At 40.0% G+C, this 24100-nt stretch overlaps 1 protein-coding gene and 1 long non-coding RNA gene across 2 annotated transcripts in view; one reads left to right on the top strand and one right to left on the bottom strand.

Annotated features, from left to right (window-relative positions):
- Positions 1 to 2059: 2059 nt before the first annotated feature.
- On the bottom strand, positions 2060 to 6073 carry SMIM15 (small integral membrane protein 15). The gene is made up of 3 exons (XM_006053357.4): positions 5654 to 6073; positions 4677 to 4810; positions 2060 to 3610 (listed from the first exon to the last, which is right to left on the bottom strand). The coding sequence occupies exon 3, from the start codon at positions 3596 to 3598 to the stop codon at positions 3374 to 3376; it is 225 nt and encodes a 74-aa protein (XP_006053419.1). The 5' UTR covers positions 3599 to 3610; positions 4677 to 4810; positions 5654 to 6073; the 3' UTR covers positions 2060 to 3373.
- A 16-nt stretch (positions 6074 to 6089) lies between these two features.
- LOC123330623 overlaps positions 6090 to 24100 on the top strand; it is a 59526-nt gene continuing 41515 nt past the window's right edge. Inside the window, exons 1-2 of the long non-coding RNA XR_006546649.2 lie at positions 6090 to 15097; positions 22646 to 22912. This is a non-coding gene — a long non-coding RNA (uncharacterized LOC123330623). The remainder of the gene's footprint in view (positions 15098 to 22645; positions 22913 to 24100) is intronic.

Raw genomic sequence — 24100 nt, 5'->3', positions numbered from 1 at the left:
AAAAAAGAAAAAATGGAGGAAATAATTTTCCCCACTATGTTATCCTTTTTCTTTGCTATTTTTACAAACAGATCTGTCATTTATTTACTTTTATCAGCCTTGATTCAATACCACCATATTGATTTTTTTTAATGCTATCTCATTAAGCACACTATTTAAAATGTAACCTGAATTCACTTAGACTAGGCTTTCTCAAACTGTTTGTGTTCTTTGAGGAAGGGCGGAAAAGAGGGGAGGAAAGTCTATGATAATCAAAGTAACCTAAAAGGCTCCAAGAAATCATGCAGAAATGAATTGCTTTACCCCGTTTCCCAAACTTGGTATTTGAACATAGAACCCCTTTTAATATGTTTGAGAAATACAGAATTTGTCCTTATGCGTTTATTACAGATATGAAGCAAATCAAAGTGAGCCTATACTCAGTTGCAAACATAAAAACAATCATTTCTAAATAGGAATCACACTTACTCTAACTTAAAACCAGATGAGGTATAAAGTGCCCCTAAGGATAGGTGAGAAGCTGTTTGTTATAGTGGACCTCAGCATTGGGTTTCCAGCTCACTGCATCAGAAGCTTATTTCTTTTGCTCCTGTGATGTCAGGAAAGAAGTTTAAAATGCTCTGGTGTATCTGATATAATAGCACCATACTGAAGTTTACCACAGGACACTATGGGTCAAATTCTGATGCACAAACTTTTGGGGAGGGAGGCAGTATAATGTTTGTTATAGGCAGTCTGTTTTTCCTTCAAAACCACCCATAAAAGGTAATTAATTATACTACTTCTAAGAACTTCAGAAACAACTAATAGGTTGGTAGTTTTTAAAAGAAGTATTCTGGGTAACAGTAAATGGGATTCAACTGTAATAGTATAACAACAGACTGATTTTTCTGAAGAATATCAAACCTCACAATAATTATCAAACCCCGTAATAATTAAGTCCCCAACTTAATTTTTCAACTTTATGATACTGAACAGAAACTGTTGAAGTTTGATCTTTTCTCAGGCTAGTGGCATACGCTAGGACACTCTTGATGCTGAGCAGTGGCATGGAGCCACAGATGCCAGTCAGTCACGCAGTCTCAAGTAAACAACTGATACCCACACACGCATCCTGTTCCCACACAACCATCCTGTTTTTGACTTTCAGTACATTATTCAGTAAATTTTCAATTTGTAATGGGTTTATCAGGATGTAATACATCCCTACCCCTGCAACACACACAACATACAGACACAAATACTGTAAAACCTTGTTGATCTCAAATGTATAAAATGGCTCCATAAACGTTGGGAAAAGCTGAAAAAATAACAAACAGCCTATGTCAAAGAAATACAAAATTGTATTAAGACCAACAGGAACCATGGAAAAGCCTATGTTAGTTAAATACCTTTTAACTGTCAAAATGAACAATGAAACCATAGCTTTAATAGATAACTAAAACTTTTAATTTCAATAATATAAAAAGCACATTCTAGATCACCTGAATAACTAGTTTGTAATTAAACACAATTATTTCAGTGCCTAGAGTTGCAGTGTGTTGCTTGCGCTGGCATCAAGAAGAAACTGACAACCTAAAACAATAGTAATTAAGTATTGTTCAAACCAGTCCATAAACATTCTCAGAGGTCCTTAGGTTCTCAGACTGGAGAAACATTGCTCTCAACTTTTACAAGTACAGTTGACCCTTGAAGAACATGAGTCCACACTGTGTGGGGTCACTGATACAGATTTTTTTCAGTAGTAAGTACTACAGGGGCTGGTGCACTGGGGAAAAAAAAAAAATAGTACTACAATACTGTGTGACCCAGGGTTGGTCGAGTCCATGGATGAGGAACTGCAGATACAGAGAATCTGCACGTAGGAACAGTGTATAGTGAGGGTCCACTGTAAGTTATTTTCAACTGCGAGGGAGGGCAAATGTTCCTAACCCTGTGTTCAAGAGTCAGCTGTATGCTTGTCTACAAATGAAATTCATAACCCTTTGAAAGGTTTAACTTCTATAACATATCTAACCTGAATTATTATCCCTTCCCCCCCAAAAAAGCTCAGGACCTCTTTATAAAAAAGTATCAAATTTATTTCAATATCTAGTTTCATTTTTAAATTAAAGCTATTGGACAATTTTTTGCAAATTAAAATTCATTATTAGAGGTGAGGAAAACATTAATAAGCTATTACTGAAAACAAAATTATCAACCATGCATTTAAAAAAGCCATGTTAAAGAGTAAAAAGTTCCAATTATACTATTTAACTGAAGGAAATATCCTTTACCTCTTTATTTCTAATTATAACATTCTCATTTTGACACAATTTACACTTTTTTCACCCAATTAATACAATGCAAACAAAATTTTTCCAAATATTAAGAGGATATTGTTTACCATTTATGACATATAACATAACTGTAACTCTTTAAAAGCTCCTTAAAAGAAAGTTGAAATTTTAATTTTCACTGTGAACCTGTCCGATCAAAAAGTAAAGGACATCACCACCACCTGAATTAAAACAAAGAATGGAATAAAAAACAAAAGTGGTATCTATATAATCAGCAAATTATCTGATAAGACATGTTAACTACTTCACATTTCTACTTAGCACAAGTGAGAATAAACTGGTTCCAAGGTTTGGCATTTTTACTCTTAAGCTTTAAATCATAGTGTTACTCTACTCAAGTCATCTCTAAGAAAATGGCAGTGTTCATAAGTACAAAAATGATTATATCCAGTAGGTGGTATTCTACATAGTCAAGACAATTCTTTATAAAATTAGATTTTTAAAAATGCAGACTATCTGGTAATTACCAGTATCTCAAAAGCTAAAATAAGAAAAATACAGAAAATAAAGAAGTACTCATTGAATAATATTATTTTGCTTTGAGGAAACCAGAAATGATTCTATTCCAAGAAATAAGTAATGATAAAGAGATGTAATTAATACACCATATATCTTTTAAGCCAAACCACGCTTTTCTGCTCAGAACAACTCTTGATTTTTACATTCTTAATCTTTGTCCAGAACAGAACCACATTTTAAGCCATTTTTGAATACAGTTCATAATCTAAAGCCACTTTTCTTCACAGGATGTTTTCATTTTAGTATTCACACATAAGCTGCAAAAAGGCAAATGAAAGTCAGTTATAAGAATCTGTAGCATAATAAATCCCGATTTACAGTAACTGTCAACAGAGTTCTATACCGAAGCCGAAAAGTTGCTACAGTACAGGTGAGAACTGACATGATTCTTCCACAGACTCGGACTTCATTTAGTAATACTGTCATAAGATCCAAAAAGAAACCTTAATAGGTCCTTTCAAAGATGCATAATTTTCCAAACAATTTTCCTCTGGACGCACAGCCTGTTCATTCCTTCAATCCTTTTTTAGTCGTTTAGCTTTTGCAATATTTTCTTGACGTTTTTGTTTCTTCTTTTGCTCCTTTTCCCTGGCCTCAATCATCTTGGCCAATTTCCAAGATAGCACAGCACTTGCTAGAAACAATGGAGTCAGAGCCAAAATAACTGTTGTAAGGAAGCCATATGGGTCCTTTGCAGCCCATTCCACAACATACTCAGCCCAAGCCTTTAAATCAAACATCTTCGTGGAGGCCTTAGAAAAGGGGTGGGAAGGGGGGGGAAGACAAGAGAAAAGATTATGTGGTTAATCAAATTTTGAAAAGGTTACACCAAACAGTTAAATCAGAGTTCTATTATCACTCAACAGTTTTTCTGTTTGGTTTTAAAAAGTGTTAATTAGTACTATTTTAATAAGGACTAATATTTCCAATAAGAAAAAATAATTCACTTAAGACAACAAGAAGAGTGATACTTAAAAGATGTGAAGATACAGAAGAGGAAAAAAAAAAAAAGTATGTGGAATCTGTTGTAAGGACTATGCATTCTCACATGCCTCCTACACTCAAGACAAACTTTAGCAGCAGAGTTTTATAAGAATCTTGAGTTTTATGTGCTTATTCCAGGGAACAGCTGAATCCCATATGTCATTTTCTCACACAGCCTTATTAAGTTCTAATTAACAAAAGTGGTGGTTCAATCAGTATAGAATCTGCCTGCAATGCAGGAGACATGGGTTTGATCCCTGGGTCAGGAAGATCCCCCGGAGAAGGAAATGGCAACCCACTCCAGTATTCATGCCTGGAGAATCCCATGGACAGAGGAGCCTGGTGGGCTACAGTCCATGAGGTTGCAAAAGTGAAACACAAATTAACGACTAAACCTCCACAACAAAAGTACAATCATCAAATTTGGTGTCTGAAAGTCAAGAGTATGGGAAATGCCTGGAGAAAGGGACATAATGGATGGCTGTTTCTGAAATGAAACAAGAAGGTAAGGGAACCATGATATTATCCATTCATATGCAGAGAGAGAAAAGCAAAAGATGACATGCCAATTTTATGTCATTCTTTGCTTTCAGCTTTGAAGACATAATATAGTAAATGAGAACAAACTTAACAGATGAGAAAATTAACCGTTACAGGTCCCATGCCTGTTGTTCCATTGAGTTAGTAAAGAAGGGCCATCTTGCAAATCAGGATGTTGTGGATTTGAGTGATATTTTCTATTTTGCCCCCAGAGACTTTTCACCCTTTCATGTTTGTGTCAATCTCCATTCAAAGTGGAGAATTAGAATAGCTGGGATTTAAAAAGTCATGTACCTTATGCTTGAGTAGTGGTCTCTAATTTTGTTCTGGGATTATCAGCCAGTCACAATTTCAGATGACCTTTGGTTGGCTGTCTTCTTCTTTAACTCTACCAATACACTTCTGAGAGAAGGCTTAAATTCTATATACTGGTTGGGTTGAAAAGAATAGACAAAAGAAAAACCGTGAAGTCACAACCTTAAGGAATACATCATAATACAATTTTAAATGTTAAAACTGTAAATTATATGCAACCTATAAATAACATGTAAAGTTGCCTGGCATATTAAATACATTATCTAATTCTTTATAATCTTAAGACATAATTACGCAACTAAAATGCCCTGGAAGAAGCTCCTAATTATTGGGGATCAAATATTTTACTCAGTTACTTATTTCAACAATAAATTTAGAAAGCTCACTCACATAAAAAGCTAACTGACCTGCTGCAGCATATCCATTCCTAGTTCTTGAAGTTTTTATATTTTTAGAGGGTTAGGTTTGTTTCATTTTGAGTCAGTAAGGGAGGGCCTTACTAATTTCAAAATCGAACACCGCTTTACTCTTTAAAAGGTTTTTTAATCTCATTATATAATTTGTGTCCTTTACAGAAAAATCAGAGATAAGCAAAACAAAATATGTCACCTACAATTCCATTACCTAAACAAAACTACCATGATTGGATTTAATTATATCCTATCACAATTTCTTCATATTTTTACCTGAAGACACAAAGTTCCTTTGCCGTTAAAGTTCCTTGCCTTCCCCCACCCTCAATTCGTACGCCCCACCCACACAGTGAAGACTAGAGTCTACAGATCCCCATCTGTTTTTTCAGCTTCTCCAGCCCAGTAATGAATTAACTAATGCAAGATTCAGAGACCTGCAAAAGAACTTTGCAATAAAGAGGAAGGGGGAAGTGAAGGACCTAGTTATGGCCGAGTTTTGGACATTAATACAGAAAAAGGAGTTACCATCCACAGGATACACACCTCCCGTGCACCTCAATTTCGGACCCCAGGTGCAAGCGCTCTCCACACTTTAAGGAATATATATTATTCTTTTTCCTTCCGAAAAGGATCCACCAGGCATGATCTTCGGATCAGACCCGCACGGCGCCTGAAGCTGAGGGCACTTCACAGCCACCCGCACTTCGCTTTCCTTGTGTTTTCCCCTCGCTCACCCTACCCCGTGGCCCGCCTCTGGGGCCACGCTTCCCCGACCCTCCGCCTCGGCGCGCGCGCGCCCGGCAGGGCTCGAACAGCCGGCGGTCCCCGGGAATCAGGGGTCGTCCCCGCCACACCCTGGGCCGCCGGCGCCGTAGCCACCTCCGCTGAGCACCGGGGCAGAAGCGCGGCAACGACCCCCAACCGCCTCCCCTTCACCTCGCTGGGGACGATGGGTTCGGACCCCAACTCACGACTCACCTCCAGGCCGGAAGCAGGAAGGCGGAAGCCGCGACTCTCCCAACCCGCCCACAGGCCGGCCCTCGCCAGCATCCGGCCTGAGGAAGTCGCGGGGCCAGTTTCCGGCTGCGCCATTGCTGTGTGGGTCCCGGGAAAGGGGGGAGGGTGGGGCGGCGCCTGGGTTTCCGGGGAGAGGCAGGTGAGGCCGCTCGAGGTGAGCGGCGGCGCCCGGCTGGTGTCTGGCCCGAAGCCCGAGTCCCGCGCCTCCTGACTGAGGCGCGGGTGGGCTCCGGTCTCTGGGAGCCGGTCTGGAAGCGCTGAGGACCCCCTACCTTTGCCCCGGTGGTCATCAGAACAGCCGCTCCCCTGCAGGAGCTTAGCCAAGGGTGGAGGGCCCCGGTGGGTGAGATCCGTGACCCCCGGAAACTCCGACCGAGGAACGGCGGCCAAGAAAGGAGTTGGTCCCCCAAAACCGCCCAGAGCCAAGGTGAAGGTCACACCCAGCGACTCCTGAAGGATTCTAGCGAGTTCCTCTGGTTCACATCCACTCTTTGACCCTCTCCTCTTCTGGTTGGACAATAGTTAAAGCCTCGCGTCGAGGAGACCAAGCTCAGCAGGACCGTGGTGGGTCCACTGACCGTTGTTTCTAAGGGAAAATGCAGCCATGCTGTGTGAAGAAGCGTTTTTGTTGTTTCAACTAAGAACCTCTTTTCACAAAAGAATGATCGATATTTGCCCAAAGTAAACTTGATAAATAATTAAACTGTGTGGGCATAGAGTTCCCATAGAGGTACTTGTTCTTTCAGTGCACAAATAAAGAGATTCAAAAGTCAACAAGCAGAAAGAGTGAGTTCTCATTGTCTTCTAATCTACAGGAACTGAGAGATTAACTCGGGTTTGGTTGGTGATCAAGTTTTGTGATCTCTTGCACTGAACTGCTCTGTTTGACTACCTCTTCAAATGTTGCAAGACCTCTTCACTGGTGTGTGCCAAATAAAGCAGGTTTTTATTCTTGAAAGACTATAGAATGTTCTCTTTGAGGAGCAAGCTGTGACATGTATAACTAGTTTAGGGATAACAACAGTAACCATTATTTACCAGGGAACAGACTTTTGGCAAATAATCTAATGATCTAAAATACTGTTTGTTGGGCATATGTTAATGTTTGTATGTTGTATTAGTAGCAGTTGTTTTCTTACTCATTCTTGTTTGAAAATTTGGATGATGGTTTCAAAGCTTGTGCTGCTTGGACCTAGCCTGTACCTGTGGTAGCCAGAAAAAGCAGACTCAGTCATTGGATTGTGTGTACAGAAAACTTGACTTGCTGGCAGAAAGACTTTGTGGGGTTTTTGTTTTTTTTTTCAACTTGCCCAAATAGTAATTCCAGGAGAGGGTCAGAATTTATTTTAACGTCCTTCACTCCAGAGACCAGTATGTGTATGTGTTATTTTAATCATGGTTAGACAGTTTTCCTGATGACTGCCTCCCCAGTAATTCGCTCTGCTGTGTCCCTTGTGAAATGCAGGGGAGTGGATGGAAAGGCACATAAGAAGGAAGCGTCTGTAGCTCTTTGGCGCTAGTGTAAATCAGGCTTTCACTGTCTAATATTACTGGTCTCCTTTCCAGTTCCAGGAATGGCTACAAGCCCAGGAATAGCATAGAAGTTGCCACAGCTAAGCTCCCTACTGCTACCTGAGTTGCCTTAATGAAAGGTGGTGTCAAGATTGGTTCAGACAGTGCAGGCTACTTTCTAGAGTCAGGAGTTTCAGCTTGTGAGTTGTGATTCACAGGCCTTGTCTCTGGTGATTTGATACTCTGAAAAGTTTCCTCTTTTGTATGTGGAAAGCTGTTAGATTATCCCTGGGGTTCTTTCAGCTTGAAAATTCTATTGATTAAACTGGATTTGGCCATTTTTCTTACTTCAGCTTCATAAGCAGCAGCAGAATAAGGAATTTAATGGAAACATCATGGCCAGTTTTCATAAGGGCTTGTTCTTTATTTGAAAGATTCTTAACTGAGTGTTCTCTCTCGGATGTCTTTCAGAATTTACTTAGAATAATATGGAAATAAAGTCTGCTTGTATTTTATTTAAGAAATAAAATCTTAACCATTCATGTAGCTTTAACTGAAATAACTAAAGCTTACACTTTAATTAATGAGGGTTGTCTTTGAATAAGAATAATTACTTTGTAGCATATCACATCATATCCATACCAGTTACTCTGTTGCAATTATAGTTTGAAAATGGAGCCTTCCAAATTTTTAAGTTTTTTACTCTTAATAATTATTAAGTAAGAACTCATCTTTCATTAGTTCTGTTTAAAAGTCTTTCTCTCTTAGGTGGTACATTTCACCCTGACTCATGTCAAAATTGTGAATGACAAACCTCCATAAGAGTCTATTATAATAATCTAGACTTAACTAAAGATTTTAAGAGTTTTCTTACCTGCTTAACAATTTGTGTTTTGTTTTTGGTAGAATTGGTTTCTTCCCTAAGTTTTATTTTATGAGTTTTTTCCTACCATTAAAACACAATGCAGATAGATTTCTTATTAGGCACATTTATGTAAAAATAATAGGTACATGTATGTAACTAGAAAGGTCATAGGTTTTAGTGATATTTGGAAGATTATACTGCAGAATTGTAATGTTTAAAGGCTATTTATTGACTGCTGTGTTCCAGGTACTAGGCTAGATGCTTTGCATCTCTTATCACTATTGCTGAGACTAAACTCTGCAGGATGGTATTATACCTGTTTTACAGATACGGGACCAGAGATTTAAAAAGTAGAGCAGAGTTCTAAACAGATCTGGCCCAAAAAAGCCCTGCTCTTGTTTAATTCCAGAGATTAGACAAAATGCTGATCTCATAAAATGAAAGTAAATTTTTTATTCTATAATTGTTGATTTAACTAATAATCACAAGAAAATCTTGCCATACTTCAAATTGCCCATTGCCCAGGTGGTGGCAGCATGTCTCAAAGAGCTCGTGTGGTGTAGGTTTTCTCCAGCCTTGCCAGTGGATTTGCTTCTTCATCCCACATACATCCATGACCTGTCTGTTAAGCTCTACTTCTCTCTTGGGCACTTTCACTGCTATTAGACCAACCCATCAGTGATTCACTCCATCTTCCATCCTCCCTTCTGCCTCATCTTCTGAATGGGTCATACTCTGCCAGTTTGCTTTCAACCTATCCCAAGGACAGAGGAGCCTGGCTAGCTGCAGTCCATGGGGTCGCAAAGACACGACTGAGTGACTAACACTTACTTGCTTATTTTCCCTACAAAGAAAGCATCACCAAAGTATTATTTTTTGGAAATTTCAGTAACACAAAGACTTTTTTTTTTCCTTCAAATATTGTTAGTTTTCACCCTTTTTTGTTAAATGTAATTTGGCAAAAGCACATCATAAACTAAATAAATGGCTGATATTAATATGAAATACCTGTTTAAATTAAAAGACATGTGTCTTAAATGTAATGGGATATACCAGTTAAGAAGGTAATAAAAAGCTTTTAAAAGATAGAATTTGTCTTCAAAATAAGAACAAGAAGATTCAGTAGGGAACAGTGAAAGGTCATATAATTTAGAAGGATGTGTGTGTGTGTGTGTGTGTGTGTGTGTGTGTGTGTGTGTGTGTAAGAATAACTAGCTAAACTTAACCTTAGCCAAAAATTTCTTGGAACATTGTCCTTGCAGGGCTACTTCCTAGAGATTTCAAATCAGATGGTACCTCACAGAAGCCTTCTCTACCCCTATTTTATTTTTCTCCCAACACTTCAGTCTGACATCTTGTTTACTGGTTTATTGTTTATCTTTTCCCTGCTATCATATAAGCTAGATGAGATCAGTTACCACAGTACCTAAAATATTGTTTTGAATAATTGATTCCAAGATACAACATTACCACTTACAAATAAAGCTGTTAGTGTTTGAATGAATCATGAAACAATCTAAATCCTGGGAATCTGTGAAGCTGATGTTAAAGTATCAAACTGTTATTGTATATTTTGAAAGAAATAAGGGATGCCCCAGTTAGAATAGGCCCCAGAAAAGATTAGTTAATAAGGTGTTTCGGAAAGATAAAAATAATTGTGGTTATCTTGTTAATGAAAGACTAGTTGCTTAAGGATTTCCAAGTATGTAAAAAGTATGTTGAAGGAACCTAGTGATTCATCATCTTCATTGATAAGATAAAAGGAATTAGTCCTAGACTGTAGGTGCTAAGATTTAAGATAACAACAAGCTAGACCAGAGATCTAAATAGAGATCTTTGAAAATGAGGTAAGAGTATATATTATGCAGGCTAGATGCCCTCTCTAGATATTTCCCAGCTTTATGATTCCCAATGCAGATTGCAAGAGAAAGATAGCAGATGCTTATCTCATTGATTATTCCTTGCTGTCTATGGCCTTATCTGCACATTTAAAAAACTTTTCAGTGTGTTTGAGTGATATGTATTGATACTTTGGGTAGTTTATAGAAGTTTTTTCACGTGATTGAACATTGGGTGTTCTACCTTTTTAACCCTGCAACTGTTTACATTTCTATATCTCCAGAATGTATGCTACATGCACATGCAGCAAACTAATTCCCTGTAATTAGAGGGCACCTTTTTGGAAAGGTTAAATTTTCATTAAATTCTTCTGAAGCCTGAGTTGCAGTCCTATTAAAGTTGTGGGAGACACTAAGCTTTCCTGCTGAATCTATAAGTTCAGATATTCGGCTTATCCCTAAATGATGTAATAATATTAGCCATATCAGGTCACCTTTAGTTTCTGTGCTAGGGTCTCCTAGCCATTAAATAGAAGTTGTTGTCCAGTTGAGAAAACTAACCCATGTATAAGAGTCCTTCAGTGTAAAGACAATGTGTATTGCAAAAGCAGCCCCTAGCAGCATCACCTTCACTGAGTAGCAACTTAATTTTATACATTCCACCTTCAACTAAGCAAACTACTTGAAGTAACCATATCAAATATAACCATATTTGCTGTATGATATTGTCAGGTATGTTGGCCTCTGTGTCATACAGGGCCCTTTATGTATAAAGTCCCATTTAAGATATTTTAGAATGTGATTCTTAAAAAAAGTTTTGGAAGCCACTTTTTCATTGGAAGAGTATTTCCTCTCTTCAATTTGTCAGGAAGCTCAGGAGCCAAATTTGATATTCATGTTTAATATCCATCCTGACTTGCATGCTTGCATTTCTTTTTGAATGTATTTTTCTTAGAACAGATATTCTGTACCTGTCATTATTGTATATGTTCATGGAGTAAGATACCTGGTGAAATAGGCACAAGTATAATATGCCTCTAGATCAAGTGTTTGAAACCTAGAACATAGCATAGATGTTTGATATGTAACAGTAGTTATTTGGTAGTAAAACTCTTCCACTGCTTCCAATTTTTATGTTTATTTTAAAATCTTGTGCTATAATATATCATTCAGAACTAGGGGACATAGGAAATCATTGTTTAGAATTGCATCCCAAAGTCTAGTTCTAAAAGCTAGCTTGTGCCTTTAATAGCCCTCAGAGTATAATGTGTATATTTGGAATCTAGTTTTAAAAGTGAACAAAAATTTACTGGTGCCAGGTTATAAATATAGTTCCCTAAACCATCACTTAGAGACATATCCTAGCCCCAAATTCATAAATTGCTTTTGCTGAGTTCACGGCTTACGTTTTTAAGCTTTAAGTCAGGAAGTGAAACAGTCTGAAATCCAAAAACTCCTTTGTGATTCATATATGTCCTCTTGAAGTGTAATAAATAATTGAGGTGTATATGATGAGTTTCTGGAGGCTTTGAATTTAGAGTTCTTAATTTTTAGAATTGACCTTGATCAGCTGATTTTCTGTCCTCTGTAATAAGGAAGTTGGACCAATGTCCTCTTGAGAGTCTTTTCATCTCTAGGTTTCAATATTCTGTTGTAGGCTTTACTGCAATTGTAGACTATATTATTAACGAATATAGATGTAGTCCCCACCAGGGACTTCCCTGGTGGCTCAGAGGGTAAAAGCATCTGCCTACAATGCGGGAGACCTGGGTTCAATCCCTGGGTTGGGAAGATCTCCTGGAGAAGGAAATGGCAACCCATTCCAGTATTCTTGCCTGGAAAATTCCATGGACGGAGGAGCCTGGCAGGCTACAGTCCATGGGGTCGCAAAGAGTCGGATACGACTGAGCCACTTCACTTCATAGATGTAGAAGAATCTGATTTAATCTCCTTCTAGGTACATAATTGATCATGTTGTGTGGACCAAAGAGATCATTTAATATTTCTGTGCCTAGTTTCCATGTCCATAATGTGGAAGTAATAATACCTGTTTTTTTGCAATACTAACTAGTTAAGAAACATGTAACCTTTTTATACAAGGTTGAATTCTATAGAATTCATTTGTAAGTTGATTCTTGAGAGCTTACACAGATTCCCAGGGAACAGTGGTTTAGTTCTTCATGTAGCCTCTATATAGCTATTTGACACACAGCATAGGTTGAAAAAAGTACCTCTGCATAAAAAAGGTAATTCTCAATACTAGTAACAAAATAATAAAAATTAAACAAATCTTTGTTTCCTTGTACCACAGTAAGATTTTATAAAGAGTGATAATGATTGTAAATAGTGGAAATGAATTTGTCTGAGTCCGTTTTTTCCCCCAAGTTTTTGGATCCTAAAAGGTATGAGTGCTTTGTCAGCGCTTTCCAATCATCTTACCATATATGCAATCTAGAAATCACTGTTTGTTGCAGTTGTTTTCAAGTCTGTTAAACCCTTTTATACTACAAGAAACTACAGCTGCATATGGGCCTATAAATTATTCATGTGTGTATGCAATGCATATGGAATATATTCATACACACTAATCTATGATGTGCCCCTCTCCCCACTTTACTATCTGTGGAATGAAGTACAGTCTCCTTAGAGGAGGAAAATGATTTTTCCAGTCTGATCCAACCTGCTGTGTAAATTTTCAACATGATAGAGGAGCATTTATTTCAGACCTCTGCAGCTCCAAAAAACTCCTTCTTACTGCAGTGGTGGACAATATAGACTGGAACCAAACTACCTGGTTTGGATCCCAGCTCTGCCTCTTGCTGGGTTGCAGAGACAGCTGTGAGAATGCACGCCACAGACTCCCACTACAAGGAGCTTAGTTGTCCAAGGGCCCCAGCTGCTGTGCTGAGAAATCCATCACTACTTTTGTGCTCAGAAATGGCTTCTTTCATAGCTCAGTGACTGAATGAGATACTGAGGCCTGTTTCTGGGAGACAGAAGACTCCTCTGATGGCCAGTGAGGAGTCAAGGACTCCTCCATTGTCTTGCCAAGCCTTCCTTAAGCTACGCTACAGTCTAGGACTCTTCCTCCCCTCTCTTCACTTGCATCATGGCGTGACGGTTTACCCAGTCTTGCCCAGCTCCTTCCCCATTTTCTCTCACAGCTATTTCCTGTAATAGGCATCTTACACATTTAATCCCATCTTGGCTTCTGGGATGGATAAAATTGGGATTCAGAGCAGGCTCATTCAATACCTGGCCAGAAGTTGTCACCCTGGTGGGCGGGTGGGGCACTCATCACACCTGGCATAAAGTTGCAGATTAACTGTTAAGGTTTCACTGGTAGAGACTTGAGGAAAACTATGGTAGGTGTGATTATGCAGGTATTTGGAAAATAGGGGAGGAATGATACCTACAAAGACAACAGAATTGGCTGATTACTGCTAAATTGTATTGGAGCACTGCTGAAGGAAAATGAGACACAGAGCTGTTAACAAGCAGTTAACAGCTAAGTATGAGAGCTGTAGAGCCTCTGTGATAAGTTTATAGAGAGGCCTTTAACACCTGGAGTTGAAAGACAAGAGTTGGTTGAACTGCAAGCTGAAGAGCCTACTAATTCTTAGTGTCACAAGGCTCCAGAGACATTTGAGCACTGAAAGTTTCGCCAAGGCAGTTCTGTTAATATGAAGGTGGGGAAACCTAGGATCCTAAACACAGATGGGGTCATCTGGATGGATGTCCCTGTGACTCCTATTCCTTCTGGACCATCAGGGCTTGCAGAGGTAGTAGCCTTTCTCTAGCAAACTCACATGTTTGCTGTGCTGGAAGATGCTGCAGAAGCCTCCTACCCACAGGCAGTAGCCCTCCTCCCTGACCCTGCCCTCCTCCTCCTCCTTTCCCCAGTGTCAAGCCAATAATTAACCAATAACAAATCCAGTCACTGGTAAATCCCAGCATAACCCAGCTGGGATGTGCTGGGCCTGATAAGAGAAGATAGAGACTATTTTCCTAAAAATTTGCATGCTTTAACTGGCATTACTGGCAGGAACCAGGACAGGACTCCTGGGATTGGATTTTAAAGGTGTTTTTTTTTTTTTTTTCCAAAGGGGCAAGAATGTGAGATTAGATATATACAAATTAATTGACTGAAGGGCACTTTCTGGGGTATAGAGGATTTAACACCCCAAGAAGAACTCTGTTATAGACTGAATGCGTCGCCCCAAAATTCATCTCTTTAAACCTAATCCCCCGTGTGACTTGGAGGTAAGAGGCCCCAGACAGCTCGCCTGTGCTTTCCACCACGTGAAGACACAGCAAAGAGACAGCTGTTTGTGAACCAGGAAGTGGGCTCTCCCCAGACACCAAATCTGCAAGCACCTCAGTCTTGGACTTCCCAGCCTTCAGAACCGTGAGAAATAAAAGTTTGTTGTTTAAATCACTCAGACTATGGTCTTCTGTTATAGCAGCACGAACTCAGATCCTGATGTTCAGGGAAAACTTGCTAAGGGGATGAATTTTTAGAAACCGAGGGGAAAAGCCCATTCTTAGCAAAGTGAGAAAAGTCTGAATGGTATTGGCAGACTGTAGAGGAAGGAATAAAGAGGCTGAGCAAAGTGAGCATACCGGACCAGAAGATCCATCAGAGGACTGTGCTCTGTGAACGTCCCCAGAGGAGACGGCATTCACCCAAGGCCATCAGGAAAACAGTGCTGAGAGAAAGACCAACATCACCAAGTTTGCAGGCCAGAGATGGAGGTAAGAGAAGCAGCCACAGAACTGGCTCATTAACATCCATGGGAGTGACAGAGCCCTGTAGAAATAGAGGCCAGGTGGTGTTGCTTAACTGCCAGAAGCTAGAAGGCCACAATTACCATAATGACTGGCAAGGTCATTGCAGCCAAAGGAGCTTGACTCCAGAGGAGTTGTGGAGACAGCTAATAGAGAATAGCCTCCCTAGGGGGAAAATAGATGGGCTGTCCACAATGGTGCTTATTAACATCCATTATCATTTAAAAAAAAAAAGAGCTGGAGGCTGAGGGTAGTCACTGTTATAAAAAAGTCATGATCCCTTGACTAGTTGCCAGGCCTAAGACAATTTTCAGATCCAGAACTGAACATATGGAGGGGTTCCTAGGAGGAAGAATCCTACCAAACCCATGGCAAGTACATAAATACACGACAGTTTCCCTCAGAGGACTCTGTGGCTATCTATCTGAGTGACTGTACCTTAGGGAAAGAATAGTCAGGTATTTTGAAGAATGTTGGTCACAGGATCAGCGCTGATGTTTGTATTCAGAGATCTAAAGCAGCATCACAGCCTTCCTGTTAGAATGGGGGTCTACCAGACCAGGTTTCCGGCTCAAGTAGTTTCCCGGCAGGCCCACTGGATTCATGGACCCACCGAAGAGTCATTTCCTAGTCCCCAGTGCATAACTGAAATTGTTATTTGTGGCAGTTGGAATAACTGCTGCACTGGGTTCCTGGTCTGTGGAGGTGGGAGTTACTGTAGCATGGCTTGCCAAGTGGAACCCTCTGAAACTTCCCGTCGCTCCTGCCAAGACGGTAAATCAGGCGCTGTGTTGTATCTAGGGGAATGAAGATTAGTGTCGCCACTAATCTCTTCAAACCTAATGGATACATGAGTGCTAATCCCAATCCGATGTCTTTGACTTGCCAGTCTGGTCCCTAAATAAACTGGATGGATCCTGGAGAATTACTACAGACTACTGCAGACTTAACCAAGTAATGGCCTTCATCACAACAGCCGTTCTATGGTGGAACTCACTGTTAGAACAGATTTAATAAGGGCTCAGATACGTGGTACATCACTGATTTGGCAATACCTTTCTCTCTTTTTTTGGCATTCTAATTGGAAAAGAGGATCAGAAACAATTCACTTTCACGAAGAACAGTGACTTGAGTTTTGCCTTGGGGGTATATTAACTCTCCCATTCTCAGTCATAATATGAACCACTTAAATATCCCTCAGAACAATACATCGGTCCATTTTTATTGACAACATCATGCTGATTGGACAGATAAGCAAAAGGTGGCTGGCATGCCAAAGACTATGGTAAGATACAGGCACTCCAGAGCGTGCGAGATAAACACAAACCTCCAGGAACCAGAAACTTCAGTAAAGTGTTTAGAGGTCCAGTGGTCAGGGGAGTGCCAGGACATCCCCTCCAAAATGAAAGCCAAATTGCTGCGTCTTGCAGCCTTTACCACAAAGAAGGAAGTAGGAACTTTCTAGGCCTCTTTTGCTTCTGGGATCAACACATTCTACAACTGGGAATAATGCTCTGGCTCATGTGCCAGGTGACAAGGAAGGGGGCCAGCTTTGAATAGGGCTGAAAACAGAAAAGGGCTCTGCGACAGTTCCAGGCTTCAGTGTAAGCAGCCCTGACTAACATTTGGACCATACGATCCAGCAGATCCTGGTGGAATCCGTGATGGGAAAAGATGCAGTGTGGAATTTATGGCAAATCTACTGGAAGAATCATGACACAGACCCTTGGGATTCTGAAGCACAGTCATGCCATCTGCAGCAGATAATTGCATGCCCATTGAGAAACAGCTCTTGGCCTATCACTGTGCCCTGTAGAGACTGATCATTTGACCACTGGACAGTAAACCTATCCATTCTCTCAGGCCCTTTTCAGCTGAGTGACCGGATTTGCTAACTCCCACCATTCCATCTGTATTTGTTGACATTCTAATAAACAGTGCTTCCCTTCTCTGTCACTCATTTATTTATAACAGATGGATTCATGAATTCTTAGTTAACAGATTAAAATCCATTGCCATCATTATTTATTCTGATGTTCTCATTGTCCTAGATTTGATCAATGGGCGTGCCGGTCCTCTGTGAGTCAGGAGCCCCAGATGTGTAGTGTCTTCCTTATTCTTTGAGCCCTTTCTTTTTGGTGTAACCAGATGCTCCCAGCTCAACTTGTACTTTGCCTGCTGCAGCTCTTGAATCAACCATTTCTTCAAGGATCTCTGCTTTCTTTTCATGGAGAATGGTATCCAAGAACCATAATCTGAGTTGTAGGTTTGCTCATTTCTCCTGTTGTGTCATTGCTTATAGTTCCTCTCAGCACAGATATACATACAAATGTCTGTATTTATCACTATACCGGTTTATACAGATACCTTCAATTGCAGTCTATCACTACTTTTTAGTTTTTCTCTTTTTCATATTTGTAACTCCTTCAGAAAGAAGCCTGGCTTCTGTTCTCAGTGTATCCTGTAGCTCAAGGCTAGAATACATGAAAGGTAGTTTTGAAATTGCTAACTCATAGTACTGTGAAAAAGAAAAAAAAAAACTTACCAGATTTTTAGATAACCTGTCTGTTTTCAACCAGCCTTTCAGCTTGGCAACTGGAAAAACCATCTTTTAAGTAAGGTTAATAAATTCAAACTTAAGCCCCAAATAAGCATGTCTAGGCCACAAATACTAAATGGCTCAGGGCATGAGTGGTTAAAGGGCTTCAACAGTCCAGGTCACTAGCTTTAATCCTTATGTCTGCTATAATTCACAGTGGCTGAAACAGAACTGTTTATGTTGGGTAATAGTAGCTGATCATGGCTTTATCATCCATGTCTTAGTATAATCATATGAAGAATTGCCACCTCAGCTAAAGCAAAGAGTGGATTTCCCCTCAATGGTGCTGTTTTATTTTTCTGAAAGCAAACTACATAGACTGTTCATAAGTTGTTTCTGCCCATGTGTAAAGTACTTAAAGCACAATTTCTCAGTTACATCTTTTATAACCTTGCATTATGATCATATTCTTTTAAAAATTACATCAAGTTTATGAGCTACTAGATTTTTGAACAAATATTTAGGAAGCAATTCAAGGAAAAGGTGCTGTCAAGGGCAGTACTCAATCTGGAAGGCCAGCACTTTCTCTCTGCACCAAAAACCCATTGATTTTTGGGAGGTGGCATTTTGAAGTTAGAATATAAATTAAGAGTTTAGGATTTCCTGCAAGCATGCTGTCAACATGAGGTTCAAGAATGCTAAGTCATCTGTGCCTTAACACAGATTTCTTTTTGCCTTATTTGTATAGTTTTGCTAAATATTGTTAAGCAATTTCAGCTTGCCATCTTAGCATTAATGGTGAGTAGTCCCAACAGAAATAGAAGCTAAATCTTTAGTATTGATAAGATCTATGAGGAAGGCTTAAATTTTGGTTATTAACATCAGTATTCAATATTGCCCAATACATTGGCTTTTCCTTCCAAAGTGTGAAGTAAAATTAAAATTTAGTATTCTGATCAGGGTAAAATCTGTACATTAACTTGCCAATTTTGCTCACTATTTTATCTTTAAATTTACTGTTGCCTGCCCTTCACTACGAGAAGGCAATGGCACCCCATTCCAGTACTCTTACCTGGCAAATCCCATGGACGGAGGAGCCTGGTAGGCTGCGGTCCATGGGGTCGCTAAGGGTTGCAAAGAGTCGGACATGACTGAGTGACTTCACTTTGACTTTTCACTTTCATGCATCGGAGAAGGAAATGGCAGCCCACTCCAGTGTTCTTGCCTGGTGAATCCCAGGGATGGGGGAGCCTGGTGGGCTGCTGTCTATGGGGTGGCACAGAGTCAGACACGACTGAAGCGACTTAGCAGCAGCAGCAGCCCTTCACTAAAATCAAAATTTATGTTAAATCCTTAAAGTGGCCTATCTTCAGTGAATTTGTATGACTGGGAAGATGTTCGGGATAAGAAAGAGGAGCACTGTCTTTGAAAAGCACATTGATGTATTTCATAAAGCCATATGAAGTCTGGAGTCACACCAACTGACCTGCCTTGGCACTGCTCTGTGTGTGTGTGTGTGTGTGTGTGTGTGTGTGTGTGTGTACGGGCCTAGTCATGCCTGACTCTTTACAGTCCCATGGACTGTAGCCCGCCAGGCTCCTCTATCCATGGAAATTTCCCAGGCAACAATACTGGAGCTGGTTGCCATTTCTTACTCCAGGGGATCTTCCAGACCTAGGGATTGAACCTGCGTCTCCTGCAGCTCCTGCTTTGGCAGGTGGATTATTTACTATTGTATCACCTGGGAAGCCCCGTTGTCTTGTATAAATGGCCTTAAATTAATGCATCTATAGTTAGATAATAAAAACAAAAAAACATAAATTTATTATTAGAAAGTACACAGGCCAGTTTACTTTTAGTTCGTTTCTGTCAAAGCGGGTTGGATCAGTTTTACGAGAAAACCAGCAGTGCGCATACTCCTACTGTTAAGACCGTCAGGCTGGGATTCCTTTAAGGTAGGTTAATTTTTAAGCCAGGTATCATTAAATGTCTGTGGTAGGCAGCTTCTGAGATGGCTCCCAGTGATACCCACTTCCTGACATCCTTGCCTTTGTTATTCTCTCCTGTTGAGTTCGGGGTAGACCTAACACATGCTTCTGATTAATAGAGTATAGCAACAGTATGGGATGTCAGTTCCAGCAGGATTAGTGTACAGGAAGATTCTGGCTTCTATCTAGCTGGCCCTCTCCTGGCTCTCCCGCTTGCACTCTTTAAAGGAAACAAATTCCCAAGCTCTGAGTTGCCCTGTGAAGAGGCAGGGGAACTGAGGAACCCTTCTGGCCACCAGACAATGAGGGCCCGAAGCCCAACAATGCACACTCGCGGATGTGGACGGAAGCTCTCTTTCACCGTTTAGGCTTGAGATGGCAGCAGCCCCAGCTGACACCAGGAGCGCAATCTCTTGACTGAGAAACCTGAGCACTGCTGTTTCTGACCAAAAGAAGCTGTGAGGTACGAAGTTTTGGTCATTGAAAGCTACTGAATATTGGAGTAATTTGTTACTCAACCCTAGATAATCAATACAGTGTCCTCTTTAAAAATAAAAACTCACAAAAGACCACAAGACTCCTGTGCTCAGGATACAGTTTTAACTAGCATTTCCTGAAAAATAATTTAACACAGGGGTTTTCAACAACTAACAATGTTAGAAACAATAGGGAAGTTTTTTAAAAAATACAGGTGCCTGGGTTTGCCCTCAAAAAATTCAGTTTGAAATGGTTTGGGGGCGGGGTCCAAGCCTCAGTCTTTTGTAAAAAACTTCCCCAGGCAATTCCAGTGAGTAAATGAAGAAAGTGTGACTTACCTGAAACAACGTATTAAGCCCTTCTGAGTGACAGATATAGGCGACATAACTCTGAACAGGATGAGGAGCTCGCCCTGCATTCACAGGTTGGAAGAGAGGACCAATGTGTCAACAGCACTGTGGCGAACGCTCCAGTAGAGTTATGCACAAAGTGATACAAGAAGCCCCGAGAAGGAAACACACCCAACTCGCCTGATATAGTCGACAAAAGGCCTGACAGAGAAAAAGCTAGTTAGCAAGAACTTGGGGTGGAGGGGGCATTACAGGCAAAAGAAAAACAAGTAAAGATACCAAGTCGTTAAAGAACAAACAGAGAGATGGTGTGTTCGTATTTGTATAATAGGAACTCCAGAAACAATTTCAGAGGGGTGGTGGGGAGAGTTGACAGAACACAAAACTAGGGTATAGAAACCAGTGAGGTTGAGGACATGACCCCTGGGAGTGGCGTATGGAGAGGAGGATTACTTTGCTATTCAGGATACATAATGAATGGGACTTGGAAATAGGCACTGAAACGCAGAGGGAGGAGCCAGTGATGACTCCCAGGTCCTGGCTTGGCTGTTGTGTGGGTGGTAGACGTAACTTTGGCAGCAAATATGGGGGAAGGAAAAGCAGAAGGCAGGGAAATGAAGAGCTCAGTTTCAAAACCAAGTTTAAAGACTCTGAAGAAACAACTGGTTGCCATTTGGCATTAGAAATGAACACCAAATTGCTGTGTCACTTGCCGGAAGAGCACATCTTTGTGGATGTTTTTTGTGTCTTTGGAAATAATCAAGAACACAGCTCCTGTTTTGTCCCTGCATGTTTTGATGATTTGCAGTCAGTTTTCAATAAGATCAGGAAGGTCTTGAGAATTAGCTATATTGGCTTTTAGAAAGGATTCTATTTCACCAAATTAAACAAACCTTTAAAATCGACTGTATTGACTTCTTTTTACTATGGGTTTTTGTCCATTGGCTACATTTCACTCATACCACATGCTTCTTGTGAGCCTTTACCCCACTTGCCTCTTATATGAGTAATGCCCAACTATTAGTAGAATTTTGAACTGACATCAGATTGCACTGTGTCATGAGGTGGGAAGATTCTGATATTGACATCCATATATCCTCATTATGATCTGGTCATTGTTTTAATTTCAAAGGAGCAATACCTTCAGCTCACTACCTCAGTCTGTTTAAAGCATGTTAACCTCGTGTATCAGAGTGAAGTTACATGTTCTTGCTAAGAATGTGCTCTCCAGTGTCAATCTACTCCCCTGTTGTGGGTTCTTCTTTTTGAGGAGCATAGATACCCAGTATCCTCATTATTCACTATTGATCAACTGACATTTTAAACTTATAGAACTCCTCTTTCCTCTCTGGTCTGAACATATGCCCCCACTGGAGGCAGAGAAGCCACAGGGAAATACAACTGACTCTAACTGTGAAAGCAAGGATTGCACATTGCTTGTCAAGCCTGCCTTGAGGCTGGTGTAAAAAAAAAAATGCTGATGTCCACATAGCATGTATCTCTAAGTAAATCAAACCTGTAATTCAACTTGGCTGCCTCTAAGTCATTTTGATTCCTGCCAACAAGAACATTAATGAACTTAGTATCTCTACAGGTTTATTCATGTGTAAGACCCAATTCCTTATTCCTCATTCCAGCAGCTGCCTCTGCTCCATCTGATAAAGTGGAAAGTTGGAATAGGTCACACAAATCCAGCTCATTTCTTAAGCCCAGATTATTGTAGGCAGTGTTCTATAAGTCATCTGTCTGGTTTTAGGATAGAAAACAAAGTTTCTAGGACTTGAATCTGAAAAAAAAATCCATACACTAGTAATTCTTCTCATGAAGAAACATTTTATGAAATTCAGCTTATTCATGCCTCTTTTCTTCCTACTTTTAGTCTCCTTTTGACAATGATACATAATTCAGTTATATTATACAGTACTTTTGCTTTTCAACCTTGGTTTACCTCTATGGATTTACAGGTGTGAGTGTATTCCAGAACATGTAGTATTTCCATGGATTTCCCAAAACGTTGTGAGACTGATAAACGAAGTATAAGAAAATGGTCATGAATCTAATTTGTCAAAAAATTTTAACTTAAAAACATAAAAGTATATAGACTGGTTATTCATAAATTTGTCCACAGACTAGAATCACCCATATCTCTTTAAAATTCCAGAACCCAGGCAGCACGCAGACCAATTACGTCACCTTCTGGAGCTGGAACACAAGCATCAGGAGTGTCTTCACTCCCCAGGTGATTCCAACATGCAGATGAGTGTGGAGACCACTGATCTCGACAGCTCTGTTACTTCGTGATTTCAAGAAAACCCAACTGCAGCTTCTCCTAGACTACTGACTCTGCCCTTGATGGCAGGTTCTGTATTGTGCAGTTTCTCCATCAACGTAGTCAGCTTTGAACTTAAGCAAGGCCACAGCCTGAGAGGTAATTCAATCACTGAAAAGCAGCAATTAAAGAGTGAAAGGCCACAGATGGATATAAGATAGTTGATTCCAAAGTTGTTAAAGTTACTGATATTTGCTGAGGTTTTTCCTGTTAGTGCTTCGTGTCTCAGATTTTCCTATTCCATTTTCACACACGTATAGTTTCTCATGCAGTTAGTTTTATGAAACTCTGGTCCACTAGGGTTACATGTTTTTGTTTTTTCATGCTTTGGGCTATTGTTTTTAGAAGTCCTTCTTTGACTTAGTCATCTTTAAAATATCTAACTCAGAGGGGGTTATGCATTGAGTGAGAATTGTTTTTTTGCCTTGTTTGACTCAGTTTGACACAAAAATAAGTATTTAAAGTTTTGTTTTCTATGTCCGTATAGTGCATTATTTAAGCAATCACTGGCTGTCCAGAAACTGAAGGAAGCTGGGTTTTACCTTTCTAAAAAAATGGAAATGTAGTTGATTTACAATATTGTGTTAATTTCTGCTATACAGCAGTGATTTAATTATACATATATATATATATATATATACACACACACACACATTCTTTTTTCTGAAGGAGATCAGCCCTGGGATTTCTTTGGAAGGAATGATGCTAAAGCTGAAACTCCAGTACTTTGGCCACCTCATGCGAAGAGTTGACTCATTGGAAAAGACTCTGATGCTGGGAGGGATTGGGGGCAGGAGAAGGGGACGACAGAGGATGAGATGGCTGGATGGCATCACTGACTCTATGGACGTGAGTCTCAGTGAACTCCGGGAGTTGGTGTTGGACAGGGAGGCCTGGCGTGCTGCGATTCATGGGGTCGCAAAGAGTCGGACACGACTGAGCGACGGATCTGATCTGATCTGAAATATAACAACAACTGTTTACTCACAGGTGGTGAATTCACGTGGATGACACCCTTTATCAGAACTCAGAATTCCAGAATTTGTACAAATAACTACCATACTGGCTTACACAATTTTAAACCTAATAGTATAAACTGATAAAATGATGGTTTTGCTATATGCTTATATGTATCTTGAGAGAGATTAATTAAAGGAAATAAAATAGCAGTTGAAGCTGCTGGATGGTTGAAATTATCTGAATAAGTGTGATCTTGACTTTAATGAATTAATAAGTAAGCTTCTTGCTATAAGTATCTGATTAATTTTAAACCGCATTTGATTTAGG

This window comes from Bubalus bubalis, chromosome 19 (genome assembly GCF_019923935.1).
Source record: "Bubalus bubalis isolate 160015118507 breed Murrah chromosome 19, NDDB_SH_1, whole genome shotgun sequence".
Taxonomy (NCBI): Eukaryota; Metazoa; Chordata; class Mammalia; order Artiodactyla; family Bovidae; genus Bubalus; species Bubalus bubalis.
The sequence above is the reverse complement of the archived record's forward strand: the minus strand, read 5'-3'. Positions and strand labels throughout refer to the sequence as shown.